Source organism: Podarcis melisellensis (genome assembly GCF_964234715.1).
Source record: "Podarcis melisellensis genome assembly, chromosome: 12".
Classification (NCBI taxonomy): domain Eukaryota; kingdom Metazoa; phylum Chordata; class Lepidosauria; order Squamata; family Lacertidae; genus Podarcis; species Podarcis melisellensis.
Window position 1 is genome coordinate 24,986,662 of NC_138544.1, and position 13,205 is coordinate 24,999,866.

The 13,205-nt window shown below is 41.7% G+C and overlaps 1 protein-coding gene across 1 annotated transcript in view; it reads right to left on the reverse strand.

The window, feature by feature from the left end:
* Positions 1 to 222: 222 nt before the first annotated feature.
* Positions 223 to 13,205, reverse strand: part of SNX10 (sorting nexin 10) — a 31,598-nt gene continuing 18,615 nt past the window's right edge. Inside the window, exons 5-6 of the mRNA XM_081883470.1 lie at positions 2,645 to 2,857; positions 223 to 2,212 (exon numbers count right to left, since the gene is read on the reverse strand). Coding sequence (XP_081739596.1) covers positions 2,125 to 2,212; positions 2,645 to 2,857 — 301 coding nt within the window. The 3' untranslated portion in view covers positions 223 to 2,124. The remainder of the gene's footprint in view (positions 2,213 to 2,644; positions 2,858 to 13,205) is intronic.

Sequence of the window (13,205 nt, forward strand, 5' to 3'; positions counted from 1 at the left end):
ATAAACTTTGGAAATATAACATTTTTTCTCCTTTATATTTTGAATGTACTCAAAAAGGGAAAGCATTAAAAAATTAAAAGCTGGGAATTAATTGACATTAAAAGGGGGGATGTTAATGATATATGATTAGAAAACAAAATATTATAGTAAATCTCATCATTAACACACTACAAATGTTAGCCAGGAGCAAGTCAGCACCCTGCATTTAAATAAAGAATAAAATACTTACAGGATATTTTATTTTGAAATGTGACAAAATACAAACATTTTCTACACATATTAAAAAGGTAGAACACAGAAGAGTCAGCATGTAAATGTTTCACTAATATTTGGTGTACAAAAAAAGAAAATCACAGTTACAGTGTGAAAGGCAGCTGTCCAAGGTATAGGAAGCAACTAATACACAGTAACAATACAAAATGTGAATTTGTGCAATGTGTGATAAAGCAAACAACACTCTGACCATAACAAATCCCAAACTCGAGACTGAATAAACTCTGAAATGATGCTCAGGCTGAAATAACTAAATATCAAATATCAAATGAAGAAATATCAAGTAAGTGCAATCACATCAATGTTGAGAGGTTTTTAGGCTTGGTATCTTCGCAGACTACTAAATCTAAAGTGCACAAATTGCTTCAAATTAACAGTAATGAGCACAGCTATGCCATTTTAAAAAGTAAACAATGTCTCCTTCCAGTTCATTTTAGTCACTGCTGCAGTTTTCCTATTTAATGTCTGTTGCTAATTTTTCAGCAACAATTCCAATCACTGTATATTTAATTTATTATTTTTCTAACAGCAGCCTAAATATGTATCTTGCTGCTAGCTCCCTTTCAGTGATTGGGCCCCTGGATATTTTTGTACAGTTCAACAAAAATATTATCTGCAAGACACTTAATGAAGTTTACGTTGTGCAAATGCTGACATCACATGCACACAAAAATCATTGGCTCGTGGTAGTTATCTGGCCTCCCCATTCCCCCAACTCACCCTGGTCCTTAAAACACAACTGGAGTGTAATCCTATTCCTGACTACTCAGAAGTAAGGGTCACAGAGTTCAGGAAGGTTTCCTCCCAGTTACGTAGGCACAAGATTTCAGCCTCACTAGATTTGAACACAACTTATTTCCTAATAAATGTAATTTTGGATGGAGTGCCAGTGAAGTTATAGTGAGGCTGTCAAAACATACACAAATTAATTTATGGCACTGCCAAGCTAGATACTTTAAACATCTGCAGTGATACAGTAAGCTTTCATCCAGAAGTTTATTTCTGTTACTCGCTGGTTAACGTGTTCCCTTCCTTCATCCTCCTGCAAGAACATTCAGTGTAAATATATATATAGATATCCATGTAACAGCACAGGTTTTTTAATGATAGGCCTCTTCACAAGACACGTGTTTCTTAGCCACGCTCACAAAAGTAAGACCTGTTGCCACGGTTAGGAAGGATTACAGCACCATCCTATATATGTCTCAACTGGGGTTTATTGCCAGGTAGATTGCAGGACTGCAGCCTGGGAGCAAGCCTAACTGAACTCAATCTGGCTTACTTTTGAGTAAACATATACAGAACTGCACTGTCAAGCCTATTTAATTCAAGCGGCCTGTAACTGGCCATATAGCATTGTACCCAAGCGTTCCCTTTCAAGGTGAAAGCTTAATAACGAAACATACTTTTCAGAAAACCCATTTGGTCATTTAGTCCTCTGCTACCTTGTGACTGAATGGCATTTTGGTTTTCTGCATTGCAACTGAGTTACGTAGTCAACACCACAGTATCACCATATAAAATGCCAGATAAAAATATATTTTGTGGATTCCCAGAATGTTGATATTCCAGGGTTTCCCCACCCCTTTCCTTTCCCTTACAGTGAACACCACAGTATCACATTAAGAAATCTCATTGATTTAGGTGTTGTGGTGCAGACAGTATTTGTATCGTTCAATATAACAAAGGCTACAAAATGCATACATAGCAAATGAACAGGCTGTTTTGAAAACAGAGAAAAGGCATGCCTTGGAAGTTGGGTGCATGGTCAGTCTATGACATCTGTAACTTTCGACCAAGATAGAAGCCGTGTATCTGTCATTTGAGCGATGGCAACACATAAATGATATTTCAGGGTTCTTCAGGAACTGTGTCTGTGCTTCCTTTACATCCATGGGAAATGTTATCATCACTGCTGTGTCCAAGCCCTGAGGATGAACTGCAGAGGGGAAAAAGGGGGGAGGGAGAGAAAGAAGAGAGAGGAAATTGGTTTTCACAACACACTCAAAGCCTGAGTAACAGAGGAGAACTTTAATTATCCCCAGTCACAAAAGAGAGACAGGAAATTTGGACTTTTAATTAGCCATTTGGAGTGCAGTTGGATATTTTTTTTAGCGAGATAATTTAAACGCGAATAATTCAAGTCTGACTAAATGAAATTCACATAATCAGAATGCAGATAATTGAATTTCTACTGCATTCATTAATTCAGTGTGGAGGTGTATGTGAAGACTTCTATGATGAGCTGTCACAGCTCAATAAAATCTCAGTCAATTAATTTTTTCATTATCTTAGCACTGCATCAACAACAACAAAAGTGAACTGTGTTTATTATCATATGTGCATGTTTAGCAAAATGTAAGGAAGTAACCTTTCGGAATCGGAATCTGCATAATTCTCCTTTTTCCTCCCTTCGTCTTCTACAGGAAACCGTCGTTTCAAACAGGCAAACTCGTGGATTGCGTCTTCAACGGAATATTTCGTGTGTCCAGATACACATGCCTCAATGTCCTCTGGGTTCAGCTGGGTTTGTACAAAGAGGTGAAGTCTACTGTCTGAAAGCAGAAGAGGATTCTGCAGAATCCTTTAAAGAAAATAAAGAGGAAAAAATGAACCACTTTCCAAGATCATTTTTTCAACATTGTCTTCCCTTTCAAAATATTTTTTAACTTAACTTCCAATACAGTTTTGAATCCAGTATATATGTTGGCATGGTTGGATGTGTGCTTTTCTTTAATAAATTATTTGGAATTTTAGGTGAATAAAAGCATGGCACTAATAGTTTTGAACATCTGTTATAAGAATAATTCCAAGGACATTTTTTTCCATTTAACCATCTGCTACTACCATGTGGATCAATTACTTTTTTGGCTGGGGCGAAAGGCTGAAATAACATACTACTATGGAAACTGGTTCAGAATCAGTTACTTTGTATACACATCAAAAACATTACGAAGTCTAAGGCGCTGTAAGATTTGGACCTTCAAATGCCTCTGTAAAACAGAAATCATTTAATGCGCAAATGCAAAAAAAATATGTATTTTAAAGATATCTACAAATTGAATGCCATGTGCAATTATTATCTACTGTTACACAGGTTGGGAAAGTAATTTGTGGAAGCTGGAGCAAGGTAACCTTACATTTCAGTGATTTTTTAAAATATAATTGTAATACACACATTTAAAATAAAAAAACACTCAGTTCTGCATAAAATGTTTAATTCAACTAAATGTGCAATTAGCACAAGCTGTATTAAACAGTAACAGCATTCTCCCCCTCCCTGGCAGAACTAATCTGGTTTTTGCAAAACATTTTTAAAAATGCAACTGGACTGCTCCCAGTAACTGGAGAATTAGGTCCTTAAAATACTACACAGATAAGCTTAGCTGTTTTAATAAATAGTTCATAGCATCCAGCCTCCAACTTTCATTTCTGAAACCAATCAAAGTAAACAATTTTCTCTAAGGGACCATTTGTTCAATATGGCCAACTAAAGCCATCCCCTGCCTGCCCCACGGAAGGTTAGCATAAAAGCACATTCTGATTATCTCAAGTGTCATTTGGCCATTAAAACTGGACAATGTTATTAAAATCTTCTCTCAGAAGGGTCCAGTACTTGATACAGTATAATACGTCTTCAGCAAAAGCCTATCGAGTCAATAAATAGGCTAGGCCTGGAAATCTACAGTATTAATTATTATGAGGATTAAAGAAGGAAGTGGGATGGTTCCAGTGTCAGGTGAACAAAAGGAAGTGAGATGGTTAAGCCAAAATCAGTTATGTCTACCTGAAACAAAACAGGGGTGGCTATATATTTATCTGGAAAAAAGGGGCTGGTCACCCACTCCACTCAGTGCCGTATAGTCAACAAAGATTTCAAATACTGCATTCAGACAGGTTAAGAATCCCTGCATATACTTCAGCTGTCCATGAGCACCAATGGATTAGGGTTCATTGCCCTGTGGCGAAATCTTGCGCACAGCACAATCCTAACTATGTATACTCGGAAGGCCTACTGAATTCAATGGGGCTTACTCACAGGTAAGTGGAGTTAGGAATGCAACCGAAGAGGATACTTATAGTCAACAGTAGATCCATTGAAATGACCAAACTTAAAAGTCACGGTTCACTTTAAGTCCGTTGTTTTCAATGGGTCTCCTCAGAGTGCAACTATACCTTTGGCCATCAATATGCCACACGTTATTGAGTGCTTCCAACTGCAATGAGGCAGGGGAGATATGAAGAATTAAGCAAATATTCTCTGTCTTGCTATTACCCTCCTAACAGTGAGTGAAGCAGCCTTTTTCTACCCGCAACTATCCAAACAACAGCAAATCTCCAAATACCCCACTTGCTATGAGGTGCAGTGGTTAGCGTTGGACTAGGCCCGAGGAGATGGGAGTTCAAATCCTCACTCAGCCATGAAGCTCACTGGGTGACCTTGGACTAGTCATTGCCTCAGTCTAGCCTACCTCATAGGGTTGTTGGGGATAAATGACAAGGGGGAGAACCACGTACACAAACTTAAGCCTCTTGGATAAAATGTGAGGTGTAATCGAAATACATAAATAGTATATAGAGTATGAATGACTTTTCTTAACTCCAGTACAGTGGTACCTCGGGTTTAGTACTTAATTCGTTCTGGAGGTCCGTTCTTAACCTGAAACTGTTCTTAACCTGAAGCACCACTTTAGCTAATGGGGCCTCCTGCTGCTGCTGCGCCGCCAGAGCACAATTTCTGTTCTCATCCTGAAGCAGAGTTCTTAACCTGAAGCATTATTTCTGGGTTAGCGGAGTCTGTAACCTAAAGCGTATGTAACCTGAGGTACCACTTTACATCTAAAGCCATGCAATATATTGAATTCTGTTAATAAACAACGGATCAAATTGTGGCCAAAGTTAAGCATTTTACATTGAAGAAAGGGACTGGCTTGCTCAATTCTTCCATCAAACTCAGTAGGTCTTAATCGTAACTCAGCAACCTTTCTTGATGCCTTCAGTAGCTTCTATGGCGTCAAACCATAATTCACACAAAAAAGCAGTAGCATTGGTTTGTTTGTTTTTTAAAAAAGGAAAGTATCATCAGTGTTTGCTTTTGAAATTTGTTGCAAGATCAGGAAGAATGTAGGGTTTTTTTAAAACAACATGCTGACATCCCTATTTTTTAAGTTCAGAGTTTTGTAACAAAAAAGACATTTGAATACAGCATGCATGCAATTCAGTTCTCAGCAGGGTTTTGTTTTTTTTGTAATAATAATAAAAAATGGTGCTATCAGGTGTTTGATTTTGCCACCCAACTAAAACCTAAGTCACTGTTCATAAGAGTATACTCTGTTACTGCTTTGTTGCTGTTTGAAATGTATTTTATTTTCTTTATAAAATAATCGGTAATCTTTAAAATTGATTTTTGATGGTTTGAGGCGTTGCGCCACAAAAGTAATGAGCACTAATGTCAATGATATTGGACAGAAATTCATTTTAGCTTTATTTCGTGTCCAGTGCAATTCTGCTAAGCCTTGAACCATCGAAGTCCTGTTATTAACTTGCTGGTAATCTAACACTTGGGAACAGCAAACAGAAGTGATAAAAGCACAGGTTGGTCAGCACCTCAAGGCTACCTTCTTTTTTTCCCCCCTGCCCCCACCCCAATAGCTATAATTCAATTTCCAATTTTATTTTGCATTAGGCTCGTTATTTTACAGTTATTCTCTTTTCTGCTTAACAGTGCCATCTGGAGGTTATGAAAGAAGTGAAGGGACCAGAAATAATAAATCAGAAAGACGCCCCTTAAACAACAGGTACAGGAACTTGGCAGCGCAAACATGTCGATGCTGAGTCAACCTGTGAACTGAAATATGGGTTTTGTTCACCCACATGCCCTAAAATCATCTTTCCCCCAAGCTTTTTATTATGAAATAAACCGTGGGGCTCTAATATTTTTTGCATTAAGAGAGTCTACTACTTGAAATGTATAGTAAGCCCCGGGGGTTATGTTCTGGGAATCATGCCTAATGTCAAAATCACCTTAAAAGACCTTGGGTGCAATGGTGGGAAGGACTGCCAAAGTCTTTTTTCCTGGATGCCTGTGCCCTATTTTTATTATTATTGCCAGGCGCATAAATCTAAATGTGCACAAGTTAAATGCTGGGATAGCTCAGTCAGTAAAGCATCAGACTCTTAATCTCAGGGTCACAGTTTCTAGGGCTGGGCGATATCTGGTTTTCAACATTGTTATATATCACCAGCTAAACATCAGGATATACCGATATATCACAATGTCTGAATGAAGGATGGAGTTATGTAGAGGCATTGGCTGGCTTCAGAGTTTTTCCCGCATTGTGATTTTTGCTTAGCAGGTACACACACACACACACACACACACACACACACACCAACCATGTTTTGCAATATATTTCCAGGTCAAAAATTATGAAACCGGTATCACAGTATAGACTTCAAACCAGTTTTGGGTAATATATGATGCCCAGCACTAGGGGGTTCAAGCCCCACATTGGGCAAAAGATTCCTGCATTGCAGGGGGCTGGACTAGATGACCCTTGGGTCCCTTACAACTCTACAATTCTAGGATCCTAAGTTGCAGGCTTGCTGCAGAGCTAACCACAAGTAGATGTAAATGTCTTGCTTGCCTGCCTCATATCTTGAGAGGAACACAGCACATGCGAGAAGGGGTTCTGCATGCATGCTACTGTAGGCACATCTGAGGGGAGATCCAGGCCCAGACAGGATCTCCCCTTTGCCTGGAGGGTCTCTACATGTATAGCCCCCCTTTGGCATGCATACAAGGTGGGAGAAAGGACCACCCTTTATATCAGCAGTGAGGGTTGGCAGGGATAGCCAACGCAGTCAATTCTCCTTCTGCATTCTATCAGCACAAAGGGGGTTGTCTAAACTGTGGTCTAAGCCACTGAGCCTCTTGGGCTTGCCGATCAGAAGGTTGGTGGTTCAAATCCTCGCAACGGAGTGCGCTCCCATTGCTCTGTCCCAGCTCCTGCCAACCTAGCAGTTCAAAAGCACACCGGTGCAAGTAGATAACTAGGTACCACTGCAGCGGGAAGGTAAATGGGGTTTCCGTGCACTCTGGTTTCTGTCATGGTGTCCCATTGCACGAGAAGCAGTTTCATACTAGCCACATGACCTGGAAAGCTGTCTGTGGACAAACGCCGGCTCCCTTGGTCTGAAAGCAAGATGAGCACCGCACCCCATAGTTGCCTTTGACTGGACGCAACTGTCCAAGGGTACTTTACCTTTTTTTTAAAAAAAAAAACTGGCTGATGGGAGCAGGATATCTTTCAAGGAAAACACCCCAGGGCAAGAAACTGGGAGAAAGAGGGCTAAATTTTCACACTGCAGTTTGACGTTACCAGCCAAATCCAAAATGGCAACACCTGCAGAGCACCTGAATTTACAGAACAACAAATAGATTTATATGAGGCTTCAATGCTCTTATTAAAGTGGGATACAGTCAAAGGGTTTTACAGATTTTACATTTTCGTATACACCTGTATGGACCCATGAAGGGCCTGAGGCCTGCTTAGTGGCCGCACTCTTCCCTACCTAGTGGTGGAAGGGAAGACCAGTCTACGCATGCTCAGAGGCACTCTCTGTTGCTTCTTATATTTGTGGGTCAAGATCCTGGCTCACATGAAGCTTGGAGCATTTGCATACAAAGAGGCTTTTAAGATCCTAATCTCTGCTGGAACGGGAGCCTAAACCCACATTTTGGCTCCTCCAAAGAACAGTTTGTGCATAAAGTAATCTCTGCGATATTTGCTTTTAGACCATCCGCAGAGGGCTCAGGATGCGCGAATCAGAATGAATTCGTCCTCCCCAAGCTAAAAACAAGTATGTTTTAATAAAGGCAAAACATGTGGTTGGTCTTGTTTGGACAGAGGCCAAAATCTGGTTCTTTTCAACATGATTTTATTAGGTATATTACACACTGTTCTGTTGGAGGAGAGCATATGGCTGAGCAGCGCAACTTAATCCTAACTAAAGATTTCCTGTATCTTCTGTAACCCAATATAGTGACAGATGCAGGCCTGCATGTGTGCAGAAGGTTAACACTCTGATTTTGTTTTCAACAAATTTACTCAGCCCATTTACATCATATTACGATGTGAAGGCAGTGGAAGGGAGGGAGCGGAGGAGGAGGAGGAGGCGAAACAAGACCGCAGAAACAAGCAAACACAGCCTGTGTTCTGGTGCCCTCTATTGAATGCACACACATAGATGTTTCAGCAGGAATCTTCGCGAAACGGAGGCTGCAATAAAGTTTACCAAAAAATAAATGCAAAAAATAATAATAAAAGAATATTTTTAACAAAATTGAAAACTGAAATGAGCTTTCCATGTGTAAAAAAAGGTAGCGTACAAATTACATGTATGTTTTCAGGGTCTATTGTACTGACACCACCTAGAAAGAGAGAGAAAAATTCTTCCAGAGAATTGAGGCAATCCTAGAACTGTAGAATTGGAAGGCCCCACATGTCATCTAGTCCACCCCCTACGACGCAAGAAACTTTGGCCCTGCATGGTTCTCGAACCCACAACCCTTAGATCAAGGGTCTCATGCTCTACTGAGAATAAGGGGTTCTAACAGCCATTGGTTGAAAAAGCATGAAACGACTTCCAGTTCTGGAAGTTTCATTTCATATTTATTGGAGAATTGATTTGTTTTCTATTTGGAGTGTACTGTTTGGATCATTCCAGTGTCTTGTACACAGTGTACCTTGTTTGTTATTATATAGTGGCCATGGTAGGTTTTGTTTCTGTTTGCTTGTTCCACTTAATATCTTAATTCTTTCCTGTGACTTTGTCATTTTGTTGCCGACATTGGAAAACCCCTTCTTGGTTTTGTTGCATTTACAAATGCATTCTTTCGTAGTTATCTCATGGAAAAGAAAACAATAACAGCCATCCTTGTAGTTTAGGGGAGAATTTGGGTTACTGCCATTTTTGTTTTAAAATCCAAAATTTTCCCTGAGGTGGTTAATAGCAAGAAATCCAAGAAAGGGTGTTTGCAGAGGGGTTCTGACTGCAGGACCCCGATTTATGAAACAGTATCCCCATGCAGTGCCAAATTTATGTAGAAGCTAAACAAGCTTAGGGCCCCACTCGCTAGGGGGGGCCACAAAAAAGTTTAAAGGGGGGGGAACTGGATGTATATTTCCAAAATATAAGATAAAAAACAAATAAAATAAAACCTCCATACAGCAACAGTGTTTTGCATTGTGTATGGACCTATTAGGGCCATAAATTACGGTATAGCATGTATTCAACACAAAAAACAGCGACAATTTGCTTCCTCAACCTCGGCCCTCCAGATGTTTTTGGCCTGCAACTCCCATGATCCCTAGCTAGCAGGACCAGTGGGTGCTGGGAATTGTAGTCTCAAAATACCTGGAGGGCAGAGATTGAGGAAGCCTGGCTTAGGGCCTCATCAAACCTAAATCTGGCCCTGTCCCCATGATGTTGTGGGCATTAAATTCCAGTACACATTCCACAACCCCCTATGTTATGCGGACTCACTCACTCTTTCTGCAGAAAATCTGGTACATTTTTTAAAAAAACTGTTGTCACTCTCAGCAATGGGCAGCACCGTAATGGGGGGGGGGTTTTGCCCAGGTGAAACCTCCAGGAGCACCCTTGAGCCTCCGTGTGTGTGTGTATGTGTACAGAAATGTTTTTTTGGGGGGGGGGAGAAGTAAAGCCTAGTTTTGCCTCTGGCAACAGGTATTCTTGGCTTGCTCCTCTGCCCTCTCTCCCATGCCAGCAGGCAGCAGGCAGTATAATCATGCCAGAAAGAGCAGTGCTGGGCCTACCTAAGCTTCCACAACATTGGTGGTGGTGTGTGGGGGGGGTCTTCTTTCATCCCCTTCCCTTAGGAAGGGCGGTTTCCTTTCATTTGCTCCAATAAATGGAGACGACTCCCATAAGAGGCCAGAGTTCACACTGTCAACTACTTCATAGACTGTGCATCTGTTCAAGGAGGGTAGATGTACCATCCTAGTCAGGGCCTGGACTTACGGTTTGGCATACATTCTAGTCAGGAACCTCTCCCTTTCCTCCCTCTCCTCAAATGCAGGGGGGGGGCACAGAAAGTTGGAACTCAAACCCTAGGCTGCTTTTTTGCTGCCCTCCTCCGTGTTTCCAGAGATTCAGGCCATAAGCAGCTTCTGGCACCGAAACAGCCACGGCTATTTATAAAAGCTGCAGACCGTTTTATGTCGGTGCTGCGCTGGCTCTGCAGAGAGAGACAAAAAGCCTGCGCGTAAAAATTAATTAATTGGGAGTGCCTGCTCGTTCACTTTAATAAAAACCCAGCCTCTGGTTTAGATTTTCCAAGTAGGAGAACAGAGCATGTCCAATGTTGAGGGACATGCTCTGCCCCTTCCCTCAAGATTCTGGACAGGGCATGCTCAGATTCCACTCGCCAGGAAAGCTGCAGGACTCTGAACACCTTTAGCTCCTCTGAAACGTAAGGAGCTGCCTTTCTACCCATTTAGTTCTTCTGTCTCCTCAGGGGTCCAGGCAGGGGGCAGGGATTGAAACCAGGGACCTTTGGCAAGCAGGGAACCTCTGTCCACAAGCCCGCAAACCTCAACTGTGGGAACATTTGATCCAACCCCGCACAATAATTTAAAGCTATATTCACTGTAGAAAAAAAAACAGTCTGCATAGTTGTCTCACGAATACAGGTATCCCTAATGCTATTCAGTCTTGTACGTATTTCTAGGGGTGAGCAACTGAGGGCCCCTAGGGTAAATCCAGGGATGTTTTGTGGCCCTCAGTTGACTGTGGCACTGAAAAAAAGGTTTTGTGGGTGCAGAAATGGCTTGTGAGCAGGAAATTTAGATGGGGTGGAGGTCCTGATCTCAAAAGTGGCACAATTTGGGTGCCCAAGAAGGCCACATAATTGCACTACGCAATTCAGAGGCTATTCTTATGTGAGTGAGGCTTCTTAATTCTAATTTAGGAATGTGCTTTCAATTTTGCTGTTGGCTGTAGTACAGTGGTGCCTCGCAAGACGAAATTAATCCGTTCCGTGAGGCTCTTCGTATAGCGGTTTTTTCGTCTTGCGAAGCAAGCCCATTGACAGCTTAGCGGATTAGCGCTACAGCTGTCAAGCGGCTTCCAGCGATCAGCTGTTAAGCGGCTTATCAGCGGAACAGCTGATAAGCGGCTTAGCGGCTTAAGAAAAGGGCGGAAAAAGCGGAAAAAACCCGCGGGGGGATGCAAGATTTTTTTCGTCTTGCGAAGCAACCCCATAGGGGAATTCGTTTTGCGAAGCGCCTCCAAAACGGAAAACCCTTTCGTCTAGCGGGTTTTTCGTCTTGCGAGGCGTTCGTCTTGCGGGGCACCACTGTAGTTCTCTTACATCTCTGGGCTAAAATCGGTATGTTTATTTTGAGCATTTCTTCCCTTTCCAGGGAATTTGCACCTTGAAAAGGCTGGGAATCCCTTATTTATGAATTATGCTCCATTACACAATGCAACTCTCTCCTCTTCCATCTTCCTGCTCAACCCACGAGCCAAGGAACATAAATACAGGATCCCACACCCCTCACTACACATTGCACAGATGGGGGATTCCCCAGCCTTTCCAGTTTGCGACACCCCAAGGCAGATCCTCCATCAGACGATCAGCGCACTGATGTTTATGTGGCCACAGGATGGAAGGGAATGCTTGTATAAACACTGTAACAGGAGCTATAATCCTAGCTGTTTCTCCCAGACGTTATAAATCCTGCTTATGAATAAGAGTCCTCTGCGCCAGTAAAAAATGGCAGCTGCAGGCAATGAAAGTACATCAGGGCTCTCCCTCACTGGATCTTTCCTAGGTAATCTCACTGCAGTGAAGAAAAATTATGGGAAGCTTTATGGGACAGGATAGAAGCTAAAGGTGTGGAGGGGACAGGGGAGCAAATATGAAATGAGGTTTATTTTGGCAAAAATAAACTGTTTTGAGCATGCCAATAGCAAAAAAAAAAATGAATGTAGTTATATAGCATTATGACAAGACAGTGCTATTCGCAGCCTCTAATACCAATAATACAATACAGTCGTACCTTCGTTCTCGAATGCCTTGGTACTCATACGTTTTGGCTCCCGAACGCTGAAAATCCAGAAGTGTACTGGTTTTCAAACATTTTCAGAAGCCGAACACCTGAAGCGGCTTCCGCTTGAGTGCAGGAGGCTTCTGCAGCCAATAAGAAGCTGTGCCTTGGTTTTCGAATGGTTTCAGGAGTCGTACAGACTCCTGGGATGGATTGAGTTCGAGAACCAAGGTTCCACTGTATTAGAATAGGATTGTTTTTACAGCTGAAAGAAGTGTTGGCCCATAGACCTGAACAAGATTCTTTTTAACTGCTGAACAGCCATCAATAATGGATTGGTCATGTGAACAGGGGTTGGTGAATGGATTTACAATCGTCGTAATTTTATATAAGAACATATGGGGAGCTCTGGTGCCGGATGTATGTATAAGCTAAACAAGCTATAGCTTAGGGCCCCGCTCTCTTGGGGGGCCCAAAAAAATTTAAAGGGAAAAAAACCTGGATGTGCATTTCCAAAATGTAAGTTCAACAATTACTTTGATAAAATACTACTTTGTTATGTGCAAATGGCTTGAGATACCTATTAGCTCCATAAATTACCATGTAGCATATATTCAACACAAAAAACAGCGACAATTTGTTGTGACAAAGGACAGGTGGACATATAAAGGGCTCCATTACCTTCAGTAGCTTAGGGCCTCATCGAACCTAAATCTGGCCCTGCCAGCATCCCATTCTCTCAGTGGCCAAACAGATGGCCACTGTAGAGGAAGCCTGTAGACAGGATGTGACCATTAGGGCCACTGTGGACTTAATGGTCTTATAGTGTTAAGCAGCTCTGTTAAGCAGAGTCCT